Source organism: Hypanus sabinus, chromosome 11 (assembly GCF_030144855.1).
Source record: "Hypanus sabinus isolate sHypSab1 chromosome 11, sHypSab1.hap1, whole genome shotgun sequence".
Lineage (NCBI taxonomy): Eukaryota > Metazoa > Chordata > Chondrichthyes > Myliobatiformes > Dasyatidae > Hypanus > Hypanus sabinus.
The window spans coordinates 35,223,997-35,249,145 of record NC_082716.1 but is presented as its reverse complement, the minus strand read 5'-3'; the positions used below and the strand labels follow the sequence as shown (position 1 = coordinate 35,249,145).

Below are 25,149 nucleotides of genomic sequence, written 5' to 3'. Positions count from 1 at the left end.
GTTTACTAAAACATTTTTCTCTAGCTCATTGTGTCCAGCATCTCCTTTAGAAGCAAAAAGTATAGATCAATATTTTGGGTCAAGACCTTCTGGCTGTTTGGTCTCACGGAATTTTTTTTGTATGACTGCTTTGTAGCTTCAAATTGCGATGAAAAGGGCAGCTAACAATTGTTTTGTAAGTGAAAATTTAGCACCTGAGAGTTCATCTGCAGTCTGATTTGATGGGATAGGGTCGGGCAGGCTGGGTTGTTAGATGGAACAGTGGTTAGTGTTCTGGAAGAACTCAGCAGGTGGTGTAGCATCTTTGAAAGTAAAGACATTGACATTTTGTCAAAAACCTGCATTAAATTTAGTTCAAAACACCAGCAATTTGTTTCCCCCTCCAGATGTTGTTCAACCCACTAAGTTCCTCCAGCAGATTGCTCATTGCTCCAAATTCTAGAATCTACAGTCTCTTGTGTCTCAATTAGAATTCTGGCTGGTCACTGGGAGTTGGAGGTAACATTACTGATATTATGGAGGAGGAAGGAAGCAGTAGCTGCCTCTGATTCTGGTAGAAAAACAGTTGGGATCCCTGCTGTGCTGTATTCAGGGGCGCATGGAGGAATATTGTGGTCGGGAGCTTATGGAAAAACTGGTCTCGTGCTGTGCTATGATCAGAACTTGATCAAGAAGAGCAAATGGAGTTGGGAGTAAGATATTAGCTGCCACCCAACAAAAATAGACAGGTACTTTTGGGTCACTTTTGCATTGGATATCAGCCACCAACAGGCAGACACAGGCGGACCCATGGAGAGTGCAGTTTTCGTTCAATGCCTATTTGATCAAGTGTTTGCCTCACAACTTCCTGCTCCAGAATGTGGAAGGCAAGGATACCCAATAGATGTCATTGTTGGACAAACCATGATGACTGTCCATAACCTTAGCATTGACGACCGTGAGTGAACTGGTACTTAAGATTCCAAACTTCGAAGACGAACGTACGTTTTATAAATAACGGTTAATTTTAAAGCCTTTTATCTCTCATAATATGAAACCCAAAATTCTGCAACTTGGAGCGGATAGGAGGAATAATCAGCGGGACATTGCAGTATGGAATAAATTGAAATATCGAGAAATATATCATTAGAAATTAAACTACATTAAACTGCTTTTTTTTGCAAAATGTTAACTTAGCTTGGAACTTTAAACGTTTTTTTTAAGAAGGAAGGCTACTAGTATATTACTGCCAATAATTAGCGGTGTTACATTTAAACGAAAAGTTATACAGTAGGAGCCAGGCATGCACCAACATCCTGCAGAAGCCGGGATTTCCCTGCCCCCGTGCTGTCACGAATCCCACAGAGGGCTGCAGACAGAGGCTCTCCCTTGTGCGGCGTGACCTCGCCTCGCATGACATTCAACTCCGTATTCAGCCACACGCTCCTTATATGGCATGAAAGGCCGCGACTTCGAGCTGCAAAAAAATTCCATTATTGTGACGCGAACGTGATTGACATCAAAGGCGACCAATCGATTCCTAAAGGCCGCTCGGGGCTAAACTGAACGCGAGGCCGGCCTAACGTGCTGACCATCATTCTTCCTGATTGGCGTCGCGATTGCCGAATAGGAGACGGGGACGCTGTTGGGGCAGTCAGCTGTGACCAATGAGAAGAAAGGCAGGGCGGACGATCAGCGGGTTAGGTTGCGCGGCGTAAAGTGGATGTGTGGTGGTTTCGAATGCTGTGAGAAAAAAAGCAACATTGTAGCGGTGCGGGCTGCGCGGTGGATACTTTTCTCTTTACACTGTGGAGCAGCATGGCGGAGGAGAGGGCTCAGCCGACCGCAAAGCGTCTCTGTTCCAGGCCCTTCCCAGTTTCTAGATCGTCCCAGAAACCTGCACTGACCGGGAGAGTACACAACCCGGAGTCTCTCCTGGATGCCAGCGCTAAAATGGTGGCGGAGAAGTGGCCCTTCCAGCAAGTGGAGGAACGTTTTTCCCGCATCCCCGAGCCCGTCCAAAGACGAATTGTTTACTGGTCTTTCCCGAGGAACGAGAGGGAGATCTGTATGTACTCGTCCTTTAACTACTACTCTCCCGAGGAGACGGCAGCCGCCGCGGCAGGAGGCGCAACCGTAACCGGGGACGATGATAACAGACTCCCGTTCAGGAGAGGTATTAAACTGCTGGAGAGCGGCTATGTGGAAAATGTTCTTCAAGTAGGTAAGTGTGATTTGAAAAAAAAACACAAGAGAAAAAATATAGTTGCTCAATCTCCACAAAAATGGATTCGGTCCAGTGACACTTCCGTTTGAATTGCCTTCTTTCCCACTGTGGAGCAATGTATTTCCAACTATGTAAAAAACAAATGCTACTTTACCCCCGGACATTTGAATAGTTTACTGGTGTAAGATATCTTTGCAGTTTGGGCTCAGTAGAAGGGAGAAATTAGATAAAACAGCTTGCTGTTTCATGTCACAAAAGAATGCATTTATAGCCTTTGTTTATGTCGATTTGGCTTTTTTAATCGTGGGAAGTGTTTATGGGGAGGGGGTGGGTGTTGATTTAGGGTTAGGAGAGGGCGGAGAAATAAATGAAAGCGACTCCGTGGTCCCAGGAAAAGGTGTACGTTACATTATAGATAAGGTAATTGACGTATTTATTCTGTCTGTTTGGATTGCAGCTTTGATGAGAAGGCAGAAATTGCAGCTCGCTGTTTTCTTTCGCGAAAACAAAAACATAATCTGTCGTGGTTTTAATTGTATTGAGCTGTCAGAAAGGATAACGCTGCGAGTTGCCTGTCAGGAATGTTCTTGACTGGAGGGTGAAATACCAATCTAGGAATTAAATCCTAAACTGGAACAAGTACAAATGGCTAATATAAATGCATTTTGGATAGAGTCGCGACTTAAAAGTATCACGATGCACGGTCTAAGATAGCGCTTTTACTTTTTCCTCCCTTCTAAGAATGTCCAATAACGACCAAAGCGAAAGCGAAGATAAAAGGAAATGGAAAAAAGACAGAGAATGGGAGCCAAGCAATTTCCATAATAAGGATCGTGTCTCTGTAGTGATGCCAAGGGAGGGAGGTGGGGTGAGAGAGTGACAAAATAAGAGGGTCATGTCGTGGCTTTTCGTTTGTTTCATAGACGGCATGATTTGTAGTTATTGTATGTAATTTACTAGCTGCTCAGCTGGTCTGTTTTGATGCATTTCCAGGTGAAATATATGCGTTTTCAGAAAGTGCTATGCCCTTGAATTTCTCATCTTTCTCTCCCGATTCCCACAGACATTGGGGAACCGAGCCAAAATTGGGTAAATCCTGAGATGACACATCACCCGAGGCTCTGTTGACTTACTTGTTAAAATTGATTTAATAATTTCCCTCATTCTTGCGCTTTGTCAGAAATGAAACGATTTAAGACATAGCGTGGCCTTGTTAAGATGTATAGTTTCATTCGAACGAACTTCACTATTAAGCTTTTTAGCATCTTAAATGTTGATTTAAAAATTGTAATTCGGTGTTTTTGCCTTGGAAAAGCTCGCGAGTTTTGTTTGAATCTTGAGGAGAAATGGCACGATTCTAACCGTATAATTCATACAAGTTTGTACTCGTACAATGCCCAGAGTTTTTAAATTATACTTTTATTCACTCAGGAGGAAGGAACTAGACGAAACTAGCGAGGAAGGGCAATCGGTTATGTTTGTTTTCCTTTATGCCATCAATCGCCACTTCTGTTTGAGATTTAATCCCAAATCGCAGAGTCTGTTGTTGAAGCTCCGCTAAAGGACTCTGTTTAGTGCTATCTTGACAGTATTCAAATGACGACTTCCGTGAAGGTAGGCGACTTCACAACCTGGATATTTGCCACCTGAGGCTCAAACCTGGCCAGCTTGCAAAGTAGATTGCCGAACGTATTAGTTACTTGGTAGATCATTATCAAGTCTGCGCTAATCGCCTCTCAGATGTTTAGGAGGCAAACAATGCTTATTAACATTTGAATTTGTGAGCAGAGTATCTGGAAGGTGTATATTAATTTAATCGAATGTGCGTGCGTGTGCGAGGGAGAGATTTTGTAACGAATGCAGGCTGATGAATGAGATTTGGGGGTGACGTATTTCGCTAATCTTTTGGATGCGGGTGATGTTTTGGTTATGAGTTTCTGAACTGCACCGAAGAGAATTGTTAGATTTAAATCGTTGCGTATTTCATTTTATGTCCTCAATGAGGCATGAGGTCAAATTTGGGCTGTATGCTAGTTTATAGTGCCTGGTCTGAAGGAACCTTCTGCACAGAATGCTCTGCTGTGCAGAGTGATTTCACCCAGTGATATCTTTTGTCTTGCAGGTCTCGCTTTATGACATATCCTATCAGAAGTATTGTGCAGTTTGCATTTCTGTGTCCTGGTACATCATTTATACTAAAAGCATGAAACGCATTCTTAGTGCTAAATGGTCAATAGGCCTAACATCAAGAAGCATTTGGATTAACATATTATGAATAATTAAAGCATTGAAGAGTTCGAAATATAGAATATTCTAATTTTGAGGCATTGCACTATGCACCGGGATGGAAGTTTGATTCGTAAGAAGAACTGAAGCACATGATTGCAATTTGGTGAACCAACTAGTGCCCCTTTGATGCTTATAACTAAAGCAAAAAGCTGGTCACAAATTAGTTTGAAATCTTTATTGTATTCTGGTGAAATTAAAGTATACAAAACAATGTCGGATTGAATGACTGTTGCAAACATCCTCACCATAATAAAATGCAATAACGAATTTGGCGCAGTTAAAATATGTCTATACTGCAAACTGTGAGTTCTGAGTGATGGGAAGGTCAATAATTAATGACATTGCAGTCAATTACTAATGCATTGTGCGGTTTCCAATTCAAAAATAAAGTAAATGTTGAGCTTTTATCAGCTTGAATTTGACATACTGCAAATGTTTAAAGGTGAACGTAGAGTTTGCTATAAATTAATTTCCACAGCAGTAAGTGTGTGATAAATGCATTTCAGGCACTTGTAGTGACCTGCACAAATTTTATCATCTTTTATCATCCAAATCGTCTGTTCTGGTCCTCTAATTGGAAACTATAATAATGGTACAAATTACAAGTTTATGTTGAAGGCATAAGTTGGGTACAGCGATTTGAGTTTCTTCCAGTCTGTGCAGTTTGACTGCAATTGGTCAAACTAATTTAAAGGATGAAGGAATTTTAAAGTACATTGTGAATCAATCTCTGGTGTTTTTGTGTTGGTTTAAAAAAATATTATGTTTGAAGCCAGCTCTGTTCCAGAAGGAGGACATGTAGTTAGATGAAATGTTCTGATGATCATGTTCACTTGAACTCGTTATGCTAACCTTTGGGCTTTTGAGGAGATTCATAAAAAAATTGTGCACAAGGAGCAGTTTTTAAAAAAGTTAAAATAGAACAAATGTAAGTACATTTAAAGATCAAAATATATCAAAATTATTCTTTAAATTTACTTTCTATTAATGTAAAATTGAGTTAATTATGGGTGGAATTTGGCAATGAATAATTGCTGTTTTATCACTGACTGTGCTTATTTCTACAGAATTATAAAGCCATCAGATTGTCAAATTTAATACAGATTTTAAAAAATTTCTTGTGCAATTTACAAGTGCTTTTTCCACATTTCATTGAAAATTTGGCATTTGGTAATAGGTAAATAATTTTGAAGAGAATTTGAGCAAACAAAATCAGTTTTCCAAACTTGCACAGGTTTTGACACCCAATTTGTGTGTTGGATTGGGATTTACCACAGGGTCTAAGTACATTGAGAAATGCTCATAATTCACAAAAATATAATGGGACATCTGATAGTTGGAAGTAGAAAGCCAGTTAATATTCTGAGTGAAACCTCTCACTATAGTGCATCTTGTTTAATCAACATCATGTCGCACCGATGTGTATTTATTATTATGGTAAGGAGTTCAATACCCTGGTATAATAGTTTTGCTGATATCTAGGTGAAAATGAAAGACACCAAATTAATTCAGTGCTGCAAAAATAACACATAAAGGCGGTAGAACTCTGATGAATTAATTGTCTCAATTGTTATCAGTTGTGTAACTCACGATGATTCATTTGCTCGTCTTTTATTTTCATTTCCAAATACAAGTGAGCCAGCAACTGGACAAATGAGGGATCATTCTATTTTGCAGAAAGAAGAGGAAATTTTATATATCAGGAGAAGAATTACGCAGTACACGAAAAGCAGCAGTGCTTGTGTTTGGTTCGGGAGGATGGGGGGAGATGCTGCATTTGTTTTCAGAGCCAGATCAGTAGAAGAACAGAGACTGTTATTTAAACTCAGCAGAGGCCGTGCAATGCATCATTACATTGTAATTGCGTAAAAATGCAAAGTGTGGGGGAAGGAAAAGAAATAAAAACTGGGAAATCAAATCAAACTTGCAGCTGGAGGTAAGATTGAACAGACAATAGGGAAGGGATCAAGTGGCATCATTCAAACTGGATTCCATTAGGTAAATGGAATAGGCAAAAAAATGATATAGCTTGACTAATTGTTCTTTTTTGGCATGGTATTGTGTAGTGTTCACATAAGGAATTTAGCAGTTGAATTTAATCAGGCAGTTGGTTTGCAGATGTAAATTTGATGTCTTTTGTCCTACCTTTCTAGGCTAATAAAAGGTTTTGGCTTTTTAAAATCGCATCTAATGTGATATTTAAAAGTTTAATGTTGAAGTGAAATTCTTTGAAATGTAACATCTTAAAGTGTGATCAAGCAACAACTATTGGAGCATTGTTTTAATAGAAAATTTCCACTTTGTTGCTGCATTTTCCACATGTGAATATTAACAGCCTCTTCAGTTGTGTTGGTGGTGAGGAATTGTGGCCATGTATGTTTGTCCACATCTGAATTCCCAGTAGGGGTCACTGGTTGGCCACAAGGAGTGGTCGCTCTTTGGAAACTTTTATTTTCTCCGTACACAGCAGGACTAAGGGCTATCATTGCACCTGATAACATTGCAGCACATATCAAGTTCATGTTGATCCACTGTAGCTAGGTATTACAGGATGCCAGTCTGTTGTGCTATTAATAAAGTTCAAATTTATTATCAAAAGTTTGTATACTATATACAAACTTGAGATTCATCTTCTTGTAGGCAGCCACAAAACAAAGAAACACAATAGGATCCACGAAAACCCTACACAAGAAAGACCATCAAACATCCAATGTGCTAAAGAAGACAAATTGTGCAAACAGTTAATAAAAAGTAAACAAACAATACATAGAGCATGAGCTGCAGAGTCCGAGAAGTTGAGTTCACAGCTCTGGAGGCAGTTCACCACAGAGGTGAGTGAAACCGGTCCAGGAGATCGATGGTTGCAGGTCAACACCTGCTCTTGAACCTGGTGGCGTGCCTGATGTTAGCAGGGAGTAGAGAGGGAGATGAGTCAAACGCAGGCAGACTACCGATTCACTTTCTGTTCTCGGGCTACGACGCATTAATCTGGCTCAACGCCTTAATCGGTGTGGAGTGATAGAGCCGAGCACGGGTTCACTTTCTGCTCTCGGGGCTCAACGCAACCTCCACCCTCGTTGATAGGCATACCTGCATTCTGAAGAGTCAGATTCACCAAATCCTTCAGGAGATGTACCAAATCAAGTTTTGTATTTACAAGGAATGGTATAGTACTGCTAATGTATTCAGTTTTCCTCTTGAAAAGTTTAATCATTGTCAATTACTTTCTCTGAATTATAATCTAGCTGATAGTATTTGTTTTCTTTATAACTTGATATCTACTTGATAATTTTAGTGCTGTTTCAAAATGGAGCTCATTTGATTTCACAAAAACAATTTCCTACTGTAAGGTTTCTGGAAAAATTTGCCTTATTAGATGGTAAATATTTCGATATTGAAGCATCAATTCTTCTGCTTGCAAGAGTAGGATGTTGAAGTGTGATTGAGGTGTTTTAAGCTGATAATTCTGAACATGAGATGATCTGTAGATGCTGGAAATCCAAAGCAACACATTCAAAATATTGGAGGAATTCAGCAAGCCAAACAGCATCTATGGAAGAGAGTAAACAGTCGACATTTCAGGCCGATGAAAGGTGTTGGCCTAAAATGTCATCTGATAATTCTGTCTTGGTTTCCCAATTAAATCTTTTTGAGTTTGCCTGTTGGGATAATTAAGCATGGAGACATTGCTAAATAACTTGATCCCACATTTAAAACATTGAGATTAGAAAGCACTTGAAATAGGGAATTCTTCCTCCAAAATCTGGGTTAATTTTAACTTTCTTGGGAGGGTTATATCGATTTTTGAAATATAACATAAAATGCCGTAAGTACTCGGTGCTAAGAGAGAAATTGAATTAACATTTGAAGTCAAAAGGAAATTAGAATACAAAAGCTTTAAAGTTGCAGCGGAAAGCGAAGGGAGGGTGAGAGAAGTGGTTTTAAAATGAACCTTGTGATGGAGAACATGAGATTGAATGAAAAGTTGTTGAGTCTTTTGAAGGAGGTGTCAAGGCTTGTGAATAACATCTCACAGAAGTGTAAGTTAGGAACGTTGAATGAGCTCTACAGAAGCGAGGAAATCCATAAATCCTGAAATATCGGAATGCAAGCCGGGAAACATTGGATTATCTGAGTCAGGAAGACTAACGCTCTTTTTTGGAAGGTGTGTTTCTTTCATCATCAGTTTGAGCTTTATTGGAACAGTACAGCACAGTACAGGCACTTCAGTCCATGCTATTGTGCTGACCTTTTATCTTCAAAGTGAAATTTATTATCCACCACATGCAAGCCTGAGCTTCTTTTTCCTGGGGGCCTAGTCGGCAAATCTATAGAATAGTAACTATAAACAGGATTGATGAAAGAGCAAGTAAAACGTAAAAGGCAATGAGCTGCAAATGCAAATATGAATAAATAGCAATAATTAATAAGAACATGATATAACAAGATAAAGAGTCCTTAAAGTGATATCATTGGTTGTGGGATCATCTCAGTAGATGAATGTAGTTATCCTCTTTTGTTGAGAGCTTGATGGCAGTAACTGTTCTACTGTAAGATCTTACTGTAAATTCAATTTAACTCTACCCTTCTACATAGCCCTCTATTTTTCTATAATTATAGTGCCTATCTATGAGTTTCATAATATCAGCTATTTTTTGCTCTGGAGAAAGTTGCTGGCTATCCACTCTATCTGTGCATCTTATCTTATACACCTTAATCAAGCCACCTCTTATCGTCCTTTGCCCTAAAGAGAAAAGTCCTCGCTCACCCAACCTTTTCTCATGCTCTCTAATTGAGGCAGCATCCTGGCAAATCTCCTCCACACCCTCTCCAATGCTTCAACAGCTTTCCTATAATTAGGGAACCAGAACTGAACACAGTATTCCAAGTGTGGTCTGGCCAGGGTTTTATGGACTGCAGCATTACCTCATGTCTCTTGAACTCAGTCCTCTGGGTAATGAAGGCCAGAACACCATATGCCTTCTTAACAACCCTGAGAACTAGCATGGTAACTTCGAAGTATCTAAGGTCATTCACCTCAAGATCCCTTTATTTCGTCACACTGCCAAGAATCCTGTCATTCAGCCTGTATTCTGCCTCCAAATCCAACCTTCCAAAATGAATCACTTCACACTTTTCCAGGCTGAACTTCCAACGCCACTACGCAGCCCAGCTCTGTATCCTATCAATGTCATGTTGTGACCTACAACAACCATCCACCGTCTCCACAACTCCACCAAGCTTTATGTTATCTGCATGCTTATCTACCCACCCTTCCACTTCCTCATCCAAGTCATTTATAAAAATTACAAAGAGCAGGGGTCCCAGAACAGGTCCCAGTGGTCACTGACTTCCAAACAGAGTACTCTATAACAGTGTTGGAGATCTAAGAAAGGAATGGAAGCTCAATGGAAAATAAACTGCAGGATAACTGGAAGTTTGCTCAGGGGGTTTGTTGCTTCCCTAGAAAGGTTTTAAGGCCCAGTATGACTGGAAGTGATGATGTAAGAGTAAGTGTTTTGTTACCTGTAATTGTACTGCAAATTGTCATGGGAACAGGAATGAATGGATATTGATTCACTCTTCTGTCTTCATCAGAACTTACTGGAGGTCCCATCAGAATGCTGAAAGGGAAGAGGAAAGCATCTCTGGTGGTAGAATCCCATTGAAAGCGTGGAAGTGTTTAGAAAGTGACCTGGTGAACTTGGAATCTGGTGGGGTGAAAGGCGAGGGCATGGGAAAATTCCATCCTTGTCTGAGCTTGGAGAAGAGACTCAGAGCAGGAGTATAGGAAGTGAATGTAGTTGAGAGCTTGAAACTCTGAGAGGAAACTGTAGCTGGGCAAAAAAAGAGGAATGCCTGGGAAACACCAGCGTGGAAATTTCTGTCATTGGAACCTCTTGCAGAGAAACTAGGAAAAGGGAAATTCTCCAGTGAGGAAGAAACTGTAAACAAGATGGTTGCCATGTACTTGTAGCAGTTGTCACTAACCTGAGATAGGGATGGAGGTCAGAAAGGTGAACAGTAGCTTGATGGACTATTTGAAAGTGTGAGCATGATGGAAATAGATAGCAAAGATGATGAAATTCTCAAATTCTTTTGAAGATTATTTGATGCTCATACAGTCTTCAATATCCCGAAAGTAGAGATAAGGAAGAGAGGAGGATCATAAATTCCTAGAAAACCACAACACTTTGGCCCATCTAGTCCATGCTTAAAGCATTTAAACTGCCTACTCCCATTGACTGGGACCATAGCCCTCCATACCCTTACTATTCGTGTGCCTATCCAAACTTTGCTTAAGCATTGAAGTAGAGCTCTCATGCGCCACTTGTGCTGGCAGCACATTCCACACTCTCACGACCCTCTGAGTGAGAAAAGTTTCCCCTCATGTTCCCCTTAAACTTTTCACCTTTCACCCTTGACCTATGACCTCTGGTTGTAGTCCTACCCAATCTCAGTGGAAAAAAGCCTTCTTGTATCTATACCCCTCATAATTTTGTATATCTCTATCAAATCTCTCAAGCTTCTATATTCTAAGGACAGGTGGATTTTAGGTGGATGAATTTATTAATTATGGACATTAAGGGTTAGGAAGCAGAGAGATGCAAAATGGCATTGAAATGCAGGTCACATTTAATCCAATTCAATTGGGAGATGTTGTAAAGAGCATTATATTAAAGCTGTAGAATCATGATCAGGTTTACTGTCACTGACATATGTCGTGAAATTTGTGGTTTTGTGGCAGCAGTACAGTGCAAGGCATAAAAATTACTGTAAGTTACAGTAAATAAATAAATGAGGAATAGCAAGGTAGTATTGATGACTATCAGAAATCTGATTGATGAGGGGACGAAGCTCTTTCTAAAATGTTGAGTGTGCATCTTCAGGCTTCTGTATCTCTTCCCTGATGGTAGTAATGAGAAAGTAGTGTGACCCAGATGGTGAGGGCCTTAACAATGAATTTGAAAATGTCCTTGATGGTGGGGAGGTTAGTGCAAGTGATGGAACTCCTTGAGTCCACAACCATCTGCAGCCGCTCTTGATCCTGCATATTGGTGACTCCATTCTCAGTGCTGATGCAACCAGTCAAAATGCTCTCCATTGTACATCTATAGAAATTGATAACAGTCTTTGGATAAATACCAAATCTCCTCAAACTCCTAATGAAGTGCAACATCTGGTGTGCCTTCGTGATTGCACCAATGTGTTGGGTCCAGGATAGATACTTTAAGTTGCTGTTGCATAGGAATTAAACTGATCACTTTTTCCACCCCTTAATGACGACTTTTGTGTTTTCTCCCAACTTCCCTTTCCTGAAGTCCACAAGCAATTCCTTAGTCTTGCTAAAGCTGAGTGGAAGGTTGTTGTTGCGTTACCACTCAACAAGCTGATCCATCTTACTTCTGTATGCCTCCTCATTATCTTCTGAATTTCTCAGGAGATTAGCTTTATTTGTCACCTGTACATCGAAATATATGGTGCAGTGTGTTGCTTGTGTCATATGAAATCAGCGGGGAGTGTGCTGGACAGCTCACAAGTGTTGCCATGCTTCTGGCACCAACAAGCATGCCCCTGATTCTACACTTTTGGACTGTGGAGGAAACTGGAGCACCCGGAGGAAACCCACACAGTTACAGGAAGAATATGCAAACTCCTTACAGACAGCAGTGGGAATGAACCCCGATCAGTGATCACTCATGCTGTAAAGTGCTTGCGCTTACTGCTGTGTTACTGTGCTGCCAACTGTGATGTCAGTGGCATGTCTATAGATGCCGTTTGAGATGTGCCTAGCCATTCCAGCCATGTGTGTAAAGAGTAGAGAGTATTTATTCAAGGGTCTGGTATGATTCGAATTATTTGTGATCGTCATCTGAACTCTGAACTCTTTGGGTTATTGCCTGGAAAGAAGTCGATTTACTTAATAAATGAAATGCAACTCGGGTTGAACTTCAGCTTCTGTACTGCCGTAGCGTCAGTGCATGGTTGTGTTTGAGCTATGGGATTTTAAAACTCCTGTTACAGATATGCAAAGAAGTAATTTGGTGTGTCCCATTGGGAAATGGAATATTGTCCTGTTCCGCGTGAGTTTTCAGCCTTAGTGATGGAAACAAAATAGAGTGTTCACACTACTGTAGTATTTTGTTCAGTCAAAATGTTTTAACTCTTGCTCACAATAATTTACTTATTGATTGAATTGTCACCAAAATGTGCCAGCTTTGCCTTCATGCCTTTCATCCTGAATGAGATTCATGTTGAGGCCTGTTGGCGAAATGGAATCCTGACATTTCAAAATAGTGAATATTTGTTGATAACTTGTCTTTAAAAGCAACACGTAATGCAGGGAAAGAACATTAGAGATCCAGATCTTTGGTTCTGTGGATTCTCTACGTCCAACATGTCTGAATTAGTGTGAACTTGAAATAGATGACCTGCATTACAACTTAAATAATGCTGATTTTCTGGTTGTTAATGGAGAAGAATAATGATAAGCATAGTAGTAAAGAAGGAATTAAGTCATTTTCAATCACATCCATGATTGAATGAATAAATGTATTTATGGCTATAATTAAGTCTCATTCCCTTCTGATATTAAAGCTGGGATTTAACCTGATGAATCCTGGAAACATTATCATCCGTTATCGTGCATTGCCAGCAACCATGCCCAGATGCAGATTAGAAACACTTCTACTCCATCTTCATTTGTGTGCAGTGTTGTCCAGTATTTACTAGTTGCCTACCTGTTGCTCGTTACAACTAGTGAAAAAGTCTTTTGTAGGAAAAACATTCTGTAAGAAAGGAGGAGCTATAGATGCTTTATTAATGTTCTGCATGGATTATAGTTGGAACTGTCTATATGATTTCAAGTATATAAACCTTATCTTATTTCAGCTGACAAATGTATTTTGTTTTTGGTTGAAGAATTTGCTGGTTTTACTTTTACCTGTATCTGTAGAAGTGTTGGATAGGTTAAGATATGAGGAATTAAAATAACTATTTAGAAACAAATTTAAGTATCTTGTACAAATGCCATGAAATAGGGAATTTTAAGTTTGCAGATTCTGAAATGACAACATAATTTACACCCAGATTCCCAATAATAATTCAAGTCAGTAATTTGCACCAAATGGTGTAAGATTGTTAAAGCAAGATGGTTCAAGTGTGCCACTTCCCTCCTTCCAGGTGTTCTTTGCAATGAATCAGAGTCGTCGTTACTGTAAATTAGATGCATTTGTGTCAGCTGTTCAATGGTATGCAATCACTGTGCTATTAAATATTAGCTTTATTTGTCACGTGTACATCGAAACGTACAGTGAAATGCATCAAGTGGGTGAGAATGTGCTGGGTAACCCGCAAGTGTCGTGACATTTACAGCACTTGCCATCAGCTCACTAACCCTAAACATATGTCATTGGAAAGTGGGAGCACCCAAAACAAATCTCGTATGGTCATTGGGAGAACATATAAATTCCTTGCAGACAGTGGCAGGAATTGAAAACTTTTACTACACTAAGTGAGAAACATAACAAGCAACTAATAGTGATATTTAGAAGCAATTTTTTTAAACAAAGGACAAAAATTGCATTGATTTAAAAATAAATATGATAATTAAAACACAAGGAAACAATTAAGGATGTCAAAACAAATACAGGTTTCTGGGCGGGTGGGGGGGGGGGGGGAAGAGGGCCTTCTTAATATTCAGGCCGATTCCATGCAAGGTTGGACTGACTCCATAAAGAGACCAGCATTGCATATTTCACTCAATACATCTGAGACTTACCTGAGTTGGTCTGGCTTGACCCGAAGTCCAGCTGTTCCCTTTGGAAATGCTGGCTGCAAACAGTGTGATTTAGTTTGTTGACTTTGCAGATCAGTAGAGCTCATGCACAAGACTAGGTAATGTTCCTATTTTAGGTTGCACATTTAAACATGGGTAGATCTTGGCAAAATTAATATTCAGTGATATGTGCAATGTGATTAAATGCATATTTTAATACCAAGTGCATGTGGAGTTTGGTTATAGGTGTCTTGTGTTTCATGGAGAGTGGGATACTGCACCATTAAGTTCTTTATTACAAAGAAATGAACCTTCTTTTAGGAGAATTGGGAAAGCTGCTTTGCACCTGATCTCTGTCTTGCATTGGTTTCTTTTTAATGTAATACACACATGCACGAAACAGACTGATCTTGCTTACTCATAGACCTGTTTTAATACTGCCATATTCATAGATATTAATATTTTATGTATGTTTTAATTTGGGTTGGCTTTCTAAAACAGATTCTTGCTCTCATGCATGACAGCTGTACCCCATGCTGCGTATGGCCATTAAATTATGTGAATAATCCACAGCGGATCAGCTGTCGCATACAGCATGCATTTGATCTTCAGTCTGTGGTTGTCTATTAATGAGTCCTGACAACAACCAATGAGTAGGTTCATTGCAGCATTCAATGGGATTTTGTCGGCACTGACCCAAATCCTGTGGAGGGTAAATTATTGTTTCAAGTGACCTAGAGATGGATGATTTGGCCTTAGACAAATTAAAGAAGCAGCATGTGTATTGTATAAGAGGTCATCTTTGTTGTTAGCTATATATTTATTAATAATGGAGTGCTGGAAAATAGGGTACATCTGTATTATGTCCCATTCAAATTTCAACAATTACATTAAAGCTTCATATGGCCCTCTGATAAACTGACATGTTAAATATGATGTGCATTCATAAGCACTTAATAAATCTTGCTTGGAAGGAACTTCTGAAGAGGTTTTCACATATAACTATAAACTTTGTCAACTCCAGGAAGCAGGGCAAAGTAATAGTAACTGTTATCTCCCCTTTTGGCCAATCTGTTGGATCTTTCTTAGAGATATGTTTCAATAAATATTCCCCATTTCATTTTTATAAACTAACCTCAGCATCCCAGAATATACTTCCTTGATGTAAACTTAAGATTTTTCTAAAGGTACTGGATTTATTGGGATGATGTTCCATGTGTTTAAGCACCTTTGTAAAATATTCTCTTTGCACAGAGAACTGATGAGTTCTGACCATGACAGGAAATGTAGGTGGTCTTGATGTTGTTTCTGTCCAATATTCGAATACTCATGTCATTTCCAGAAATGTATACTGAATAGCACAAATTGAGTTTTAAAATAGTTTCCAAGTTGTGCAGCTAATATTGCCAATGAGAGATCACTTAGGTGCATACTAGGAGTGGATTTTGTTGGCGTAATATGGTTGCAAATTTGTGTTTGTTTGGCCTGTAACATACTGGAAGTCATGCCTCCTATCATATTGGGAAAAACAGTGGAAAGCAGAAACTTCTCTCCCAGATACAAAGAATAGTTAAATCAATGTAGAAATTTGGCTTAATTGCTGACTGCCAAATTGGATCTCAAAATTGCAATAATGCCATGTGTTAAGCACAAAGGATTGAGGATTTGATGCTAGAGATCAGTATTAATAATTCAAAATTTGGTTGTTGATTAAGGTTAGGACATATGTTTCAAGTAGGATAATATTTGTGCTTCTGGACGACTTCTGAGTTGGGAAGTGGTGTGGTTAGCTGGAAGCTCAGGAAGTTGATTTCAAGGTGTCTGCATTATCCTGAAATTCCCAGAAATGGAACCTGTCGTATCCCTTATTCTTTCAGAGCAGGACAAACTAAGTAGAGGTTTGTGACACATGCTCTTGGCAGGAGCTTTAGAGCAGGTCTTGCACGTCCATCTCAAGTCATCTGTGATACGCAAGTAGCTCCTCACAAAAGTATGCCACATACTCGTGCTGTTCTTAGCCAGTTACTGTTGAGTTGATGGTGGCCATTAAATTCTGTGATTTTTTTATAAGCAGAAGTGGGATACACCCTCAGAGCATCCCCTTGAGGTGTTGCATTAGGGTGATCAGACTTTTTATGTTAAGTGGGTTAGCTTAATTGTTACTAGCCTTTCCTCAAACTGAGTTATGAAATTGAATAATACTGAATAGATATTGTGGATATTTTTAACTAAAATTCTTGGCAAGGTGCCTGTTCGAATGATACCTACATCTGCTTTGTGGCACCCTCCCCACAAGTATTTTGTTCTGAATGACACTTTCAAACTTCTGAATTACTACTTAAGAAATAATACTTATTTTGAGGCGTAGCCTACTGTTTGTTGCTGTATTTGTGGGGTATAAATAGAATAGACATCAGTAACTTATTCCCAGTAGCAGAGATGTCTGTAATGTAAGTGGCATAGGTTTAAGGTAAGAAATATGAGGTATTGTCCAAATACATGGAAGAAATTTTTTTTTATAGCTGAAGTACGGTTGGAGTTTGGATTGTACTACTTGAATGAGTGGCGGAGGCAGAGACTTAAAACAAAATTTGGGTATCTGGATGAGCACTTGTTTCGCAGAAGCATAGTAGGTCATGGGTCAAGTATAACTAAATAGATATTGATGGATACTCAATGGCCAGCATGGATAGGGCGGGTCAATGGGACCCATTTCTGCGCTGTGTTACTCAATCTGAAATGCTGAAGTCTTTATTTTGCAAAAGTGACTGTTCATGTCATTCTCCTGGCAGTTCAGCTTGTAACCAAGTAAGATTATTCGGGTTTGATGTTGTCTGCACATTTCTTAAACTTTTTGGGAGTGAGGAGAAAGATATGCAGTTTAGTGCTTTGTTATAGTATTATTTTTAGGGTGTTGGCACGGAATTCTTGGCAATCTAATATTTGTTGCAACCTCTCCAATGTAGATTTCAAAATTATAACTCTTGCTCTTAGTAAAAATGTTAAAATTGCTTCTGTTTGACACACCAAGGTATTTTGGATGAGTTGACCCAAATCACTTTGCTGCCCAATTACCTCCAAAGAATGCTTGAAGGTATTCAGTGGCAGTAACCATATTTTGCTTTGTAATAAGCATTCCATCTGTGCACTATTTTGCATTGTTTTGCAAGAACTGATGTAAACTTTTTAGGGCTTAATACTTACATTGTACTATAAGACAAAATAGCTGATGATTTTGTACTGTGGTCGTGAGAAACTGATGTACACAAGCTAAGTAGGAACAAATTCCATTCCCTTAGTGTTGTTTCAGTTGATTTCCATTTGAACAGAATGATAATGTCACAATTACCACAATGCCTCTGGGTGAGCAAGGGAAAAGTAGATACCCCTGCACTGTGGGGAGCCCAGCAAAGAGAGCAGAAGGCTTGGATGTGTTCAACCTGGGGCCAAATAACCTGATGGTACACCCGGTTGAGACGTGTATGTCATTGGGGTAAGTACGTAGCTGTGGATTGTGTTGTCTGTAGAATCATTTTGCAGGGACTTGGCAATATCTTCAGGTAAAAAGAAAAAGAGCAACTTATGGAAAATATAAACTTTATTTTTGGGTGTTGTAACCAAGATTTCTTTGCTGCTAACAACAGTGAATATTGATTAGAATTACTTTAATTAGTTTTTTTCATACAGTTGATGTCTTTAGAGTTTCATTTTGGCTGTAGCACATGATTACTGATAGGAATAGATTTAGAGGCATTAGCATTCCTTGAATTGGTGAGATTTTGGGATTTTTATTTATGTTACAAACACCAACAGGCCTGATTTCACTGCCCTCCTGCTTAGAATCTTTACCTGAGGTTTTCATGCCTATGTTTGGTTAGTCCAAATGACAAGGACCAATCCTCTTTTATGCCAAAGCATCCCGGAGTATAGTGGCATCAAGGCCCAATGTGGTACTTCAGGAAGTTTGCTGGTGAAACCTTGCATCCAGCTATCCTGAATGCAAAAGTATGTGTGTATTTTTAACAGATTTTAAATGTTGTTTCAGACATTTGAAAGCTATTAAAACTGATTTTTAAAAAGGTAAATTTAAATGAAAGTTATGAAAAACAAGTGTAGGCGTTGTTGAACTCATTCACTGAGTGGCAAATTTATCATATTGGTCTGGTTTTTTGAGTTTTCCATTTATGCAAACATGCATTAGCTAATGCAAAAGAAAAAAGACGCCTTTCCCTTCGTCTCTGAACATATTTTTACAATCCTCATTGAAATAGATGAAATCTTGGTTCTTGTGTGAAGTTTAACCTTGCAGAGTATACAAGAGGGATCTTTTATCCCCACCCCAAATTGCTGGGAGTTTCACCAAGATTCCTTTGGAGTTCAGCAGCTGAGCAAACTGGCAGATTGAATGCTCTGAATCTGTTGGAATATCTGGGACTTGCTGATAGCTTCTTTTTCTGATGTGTATGAATGGCTTCCTCAGTCTTATTTCCCATTCTTTATTTCTAATAGTTCGTCTTCATCTCCAATGTACTGTATATGCTGAAACATTTTGCATGAATTTTAAAGTACCAAGGTTGTTCCAAAGTAAAATCATTGTCATTTCTTAAAGTCCAAAATAAAGCAAAAACAAAACCTTGGTGAGTTTTTGACAAGGAAAGAAGTATCCCTGGAATGAAATAAATGTCAATGCCTCTGGCCAATGACTTCAACATTTTTTTATATTTATGAAGCACTTTCTTTTGTGACTTCTTTTCCCCCTGCTTTTTGACTCTGATGTGATCTAGCTACCGGTATTTAAGCAAGCATTAACTCTTTCAATGTGTTGATTAAACTTCAGATCCTTCTTCTATGCTTTTCTTCTGTATCTTTCCCTTTGACTCTGATCTAGCACAATTTTCCCGAGGAAAAATCATCTCCAGAATGTGAAATTCTATTGGCTTTCTCTTAATTCAAAAACAGGTAATGTTGGAAGCTCTCAGCAGCATCCATGGGGAAAGAAACAGTCAACTTTTTGGGTTGAGAACCCTTCATTAAAACTCTAAAGCTGAAAGCGCTTTCATTTACAGAGAGGGGTAGGGGAGGACTGCAGAGAAAGAAATACCTTCATGGAAAGAGCCAACATCAGCAGCAGGAAGTGCCTGGAGATAGTGGCATCATGGTTAAGGCCCCTCACCATCTGCGATATGCCCTTTTCTCATTATTACCATTAGGGAAGAGGTACAGGAGCCTGAAGATCCACATTCAATGTTATAAGAACAGCTCTTTCCCCTCTGCCATCTGAACAGTCCATGAGCTCATGAATACTACCTCACTATTCCTCTTTCACACTGTCAAATTATATACTTTTATTATTGTGACTTTAGTCATTTCTTTTCCTCGCAATCTACACAAAACAACACATCTCACGGATTACTTAATATCATTGACAATAAACCTGATCCCAAATATCTGTGATCTGAGCTTACGCCTGGAAGTCGCCTGGAAAACAAATTACTTTTCAAAAAAAAAGTATTACCTCGATACGGCAAAGAAAAATAAACCAATTGGAAACAGAGAAATACATTCATATTTGTGGAGAGTAAAAGAAATGAGCAGTTATCAAAAATTGTTCAATTTACATCTCAAAAGGGTTTCAACAAACCAAGAGGGAAGAGGTGCTCTTCAATGTGCATTGAAGGACTACAGAAGTTGTACTGAATGGAGGTGTTTTGAAAAGCATTCATCTAATCTGCCTTTGGCTTTCTGTTATAAAGGAATTGCATTGTGAGTACTGAAGGCAGTACACGAGATAGGAAATCAAACAGAATGCAGATACTATACTAGAAAGGGTCTCCGAATCCTAAGATGTTGACGCTGTATCTCTTCCCATCCATGTGGCCTGACCTTTTAAGCTTTTTGGCATTTTCTAGTTGTTTCTTTGCTTGGAAGGATTGGTTGAATCATTGGTTGGTGGGAAGGAATATATAAAGAAAAAGCAAGTGTTTCATTTATTTGCCATGTTTGTACTGGGAAATGCTATGAGAAGGCCAGCAGTTTTGGAGATGAGTTTTGACCCAGTGTTGGAAAGAGCATTCCAGTTAGAAATCAGAAAGTGTAGAGTAGGGGAATATCTGTCTGTTGACAAAATCTATCAGGAGATGGTGGGGATGATCTGTTCTAAGTGAAACTAGGGTGGAAAATGAGGACGTCTGTCCATATTCTGGCTTGGAGGAGAGGAGATGAGAGCAGAAGTGTGGGAAATAGAATATGGGACGTGTGGCAATAAAGAACCTTGTTAATGATGTTAAATAGAAAGCCATATTTAAGGCAAAAGGAAGGTATCATAAACACTACTGTGGAAAATTTAGTCATCAGAACACATACGATGAGATGGAGAGGATGGGATGTGGTTAGTGCTAGTGGTGCCGTAATTTATTATTTATACTTAATTACCCTGGAGCTAAAGGGCCAGTTACATTGGAGTCTTTGAAGTTGCATATAGAATAAACAGAGGGAGAATGGCATACTCCTTCTCCTGAACTACTTCAGTGAACTGGATTATTTTTTATGAGAGTGCAAATAAGAACCAGCTTTATTATCACTGTTTCAGATTATGTGGAATTTGTTGTTATGTGGCAACGGTACAGTGTAGACATAAAAATGACTATAAATTACAAAAATAAATTGTGCAAAAAGAAGTGTTCATAGACCATTCAGGAATCCAGCGGTTTTATGGTTACCACTACTGAGACTGTACTTTTTAAAAAAAAAATTAATTTAATTACTTGAGTTTAAATTCCCCAGCTGGAATTGAACTATTGTTTCTGGATCAGTGATCCAGTACCCTGGCAGCTAGTCTGATAGATTAACCACTATGCAACCATACTGGTGTTTAGTACTAACTTTTGCTTTGCCTTGTGTGTTATTCTCATTGACTTCCTATTTATCCCCAAAGCATCAGAATTACTCCATCAACATATCCCATTATCCTGAAGACGCTAACAATCTCGTGTCCCTTTCAGTCTTGGTGCTGGCTGCTTAGCCCATTGCTTTCAATTTCTTCACATCATTGCCAGAGTGTTGTAGGGCTCCTGTTTAGATTTCCATTTCTAAGTCGCTGACCTCGTCTCTTTAAAAACCTCTCAACCCACATTATTAATCAAGCGGCTCCATATATGTTAAATGCATGTCCGTCAGTCTTATTGTAATATATTTTATTATCTTGGAAGTAATTATTTTAATGGAAAGCTCCTCAATGAAAGTAATAGTATTGTAGAGTTGCTTATGAACTTGAATAATTACAAGACATAGCACTGTTAATTGAATGACATATAGATTCAATGCATTCTGGAAGTACAAAATAATCCAGCCCAGTGGTAGCAATTTAGCCCATCTTCCTTACATTGGCTCTTTCAAAGGGCTATCAAAATAATGAATGTGATTTTTTAATTACATACATTTTTGAAGAACAAACTTGATGACTGAACCTCCACAGCCTTCCAGCATAGAGGCTGGTGAATCTTTGAAATCGATGTGAAGAAATTTCTCCATGTTTTAGTCCTAAAATCCCATGCTTAAAGAATGTGACCTCTGGTTATAGAGGAGAAATTAACACAGCATAGCAACCGGCTCGACAGCCCACGATGCCGGTGCTGACCAAGATGGCTAGTTTAAAGTAATCCCGTCTACCTGCTTATGCTCCATATCTTTCCATTCCCTGCCGCTTCATGTGCCATCTAAGAGCTTCTTATTGATGCGTTCGCATCAGATTTTTCCCATATCTCCTGGCAATGCATTCCAAGCACCCACCACACCCCATGAAAGACGAAAGACTTGTCTCACAAATCTCCTTTTCACTTCCCCCCTCTTACCTTAAAGCTCTGCCTTCTCGAATTTGACATTTCTAACCTAGGAGCAAAGAATGACTGATTATCCTACCTCTGCCACTCAGTTTTTAAAACAACTTAGAAAACAATCCAAGTTTGTCCAACTCTCCTTCTAGTTAGTAATCTCTGATTGAGGCAAAATCCTGGTGAACTACTTCTGCACAGTCTCTAAAGCCGTACCAGCTTCATGATGATCAAAGCTGCACACTGTACTCCAATGTGGCCTAACTAGAGTTTTTGGCCTAACAGCAACAATATATAAAATGTGACTTCCCATATTATATTGTTGTTGCTCAACTGACTATAGGTAAGTGTACCACACCTCACACTTGTCCAGTTTAAATTTCTGCTATTTTGAGGAAAGTATAGAGTGGATGTCTGAGGTAGATTTTTTTTTAACAGAGTGGTAGGTGTGTGGTTGTGGTGGAGACTCTTAGATAGGCACATAAATCAAAGAAAAATGTGGGAGGGAAGATTGATCTTGGAGTTAAAGGGTCAGCACAACATTGTGGGCTGAATGGCCTGTACTGTGCAGTTCTATGTTCTGTGTTCTCTGGCTGGACGTATTGCCAAGCCTATTTTGATTCAGTTGAATCACCCAGAGGAAGCACCCGCCCTGTATGCTGCTGCTGAGCATTAAGAATGGAAAGTTTCAGTAAGATCATCTCACATTCTTCCAAACTGCAGCGAATGCATCTTGTGGGTAGTCTGTCTCCTCACACAGCTAATCCACCATCCTATGAACCAGTTGGGTAAATCACTCGAAAACTCCAGTGGAATATGAAGTTGTGCTGACAGCGTTCGCCAGCTGTATCATTCAATACCTGTGCGGTTTAGTTGTCCCTTTTTCTGTAGCTCAAAGTAAAATCCTATGTGTACTTCTGCCAGGTTGCTGCTTAGCTGCTGCAGCTATAGGAGGGGTAGGTAACTGTTGTGATGAGATTGTGGTATCACTGAATGATGGTCTTGATTCCTGGGTATTTCAGTCAGATAATTCTTTAATGCTTCATTTACACCTGCTTATTGCTTGAATTTTTCTTTCTTCCTCTAACATCGCCTTCATCCTAAGCGAATAGTGTTCCAATGATTTAGGAAGGTATGCATGTCCATATACAGAATGGGGGAACATTTCCAATACATGACCGTGGGTGTCTTTGAAACGGAATCCATTTCTGTGTGAAGCTGCCACCTACATGGGTTTTTTCCAGCTGGGTACGATGGATAATGAAAAAGACCAGAAGCCTTGGTCATTGTGCCCTGCTTCTAGCTGGCGGAGTTTGAAGCCAGTATGGATTTAACAGATGGGACCCTCCTGGCCTGTAGGGCTCAGCCCACATGATTCATTCACGCACTGAGCCATGGGGAAAAATTCTGTCTTGGCATAATGGTTTATGGTTGTGACAGTCTATTGTGTGGCAAGGCTCAGAAAGTATGCTCCAGTCATTAATATGCCTGCATGATAGAAAATTCATTTGATGTAAATAGCAGAAGCACAAGTTGCTGTTATTGAATAAAATAAAATATCTTTCTATTCCACTGGTGAATGTGGACTCTTTTTCAAAGGTGTGAGACAAGGTGTTTGTATCTAATCTGCTGTGGGGGCCTTGTTCTGACTCTATGTGGATACAAGTGCCTGTCCTGCTATTCTTTCCCATTGTAGTTGTCATTAATGTTTGCTGTACTATATAACGCTTAGAGGCAATGAAACAAAATGAATATATTTATGGGTTCAAAATGCTGCTTGTTTAACCTTAATTAGCAGTACATACTGCTCTACATGCAGTTCACAAACTGATTAGTGGTTGTGTTTTTGATTAAGACATTTTTCTTTCCTCTCCCTCCCCCCTATTTCATTAACCAGTTTCAGGCTGATTTATGCAGATTAGGTAGCACGTCTGTCAGCAGTTCACGATTTAAAACTGAATTGCCCGTTATATTTTCTGAAGCCCAAATATAATTTCAAGATTGAAATTTCAATTCTTAACTTGAAGTGTAATGTACGGCATAGCCGCTTGATCTTAGGAGGAGCTTTTTGAGTTTATTGGTATGCAGGCGTACTTGCCATTTAGATTCAGAAATTAGTGGAAGGCAAATGTTTTACAAAGGAAGCTGTGCTGAGAGCTCATCATTAAAGATGGTTGGCAGATATCTGAGCTGGGATGTACATGTGTGGTATTGTTACCAATAGTATATTGATAAATGAAAACAATTCAGCAATAGTCAGGAAAATTCCAAAAATCTTCTCCATCCAATATATTCCACTCCCACCTTTCCATCCACAACCCCAAATTAGAAATTTGGGATGTTAGTGCCAGTTTTTCTTTCTGTGTTTTGCTTTGCTTGCTCTTCCTATTAATCATTAGTCTTTTTCTTGTTTTCCTTCCGCATTTTCTTCTGGCCATTTTCCCCTCTGCTTTAATGGGGGAAAATGTGCTTTGTTTCATTTTACTCTGATATATGTTTCTTCGGTATTGTTTTTAGTATTGTATTATCTTTGTATGATCACTATTATCTGACTTATTCAATTTGTTTCTCTCTGCTTGGAATATTTCTTTTTTTTGCTTTTTAGCATAAATACTTGTATTCATATATTCATTCTCTGTACATGTCTCACTGTCACAAACGTTCCTCCCCCAACACTTTCTGTCTCTCTGTCTCTGTCTCTCTCTCTCTGGAGTATGTTGCTTAATGTTGCACAATTGCTCAGGAAGGGAGAGAAGTGTGAACATATTCACCAAAATGTTATTTGTGAGTAAACTCTAGAGTTCAAGATCACGTCACTTAAGATGTGGAAAAGACTAATCAAAGATGTAGTCAAAGTAGTCTTATTAAAAGCAAAGCAACAGGCACAAAATGTTGGAGGAACTCAGCACATCAAGCAGCATCAATGGAAGTGAATAAACAGTCGATGCCTCAGCCAGAAACATCAACTATTTATTCATTTCCATAGGTGCTGCCTGACCTGCTGAGTTCCTCAAGTATTTTGTGTGTGTTGCTTTGGATTTCAAGCT

At 39.1% G+C, this 25,149-nt stretch overlaps 1 protein-coding gene across 2 annotated transcripts in view; it reads left to right on the top strand.

Moving 5' to 3' along the window:
• The first annotated feature begins 1,659 nt into the window (after nt 1–1,659).
• The window catches only part of zswim5 (zinc finger, SWIM-type containing 5), a 237,969-nt gene continuing 214,479 nt past the window's right edge, over nt 1,660–25,149 (top strand). For both annotated transcript variants that reach the window (XM_059984110.1, XM_059984109.1), the window contains exon 1: nt 1,660–2,203. In XM_059984110.1, the coding sequence (XP_059840093.1) occupies nt 1,798–2,203 (406 nt within the window). In that variant the 5' untranslated portion in view covers nt 1,660–1,797. The remainder of the gene's footprint in view (nt 2,204–25,149) is intronic.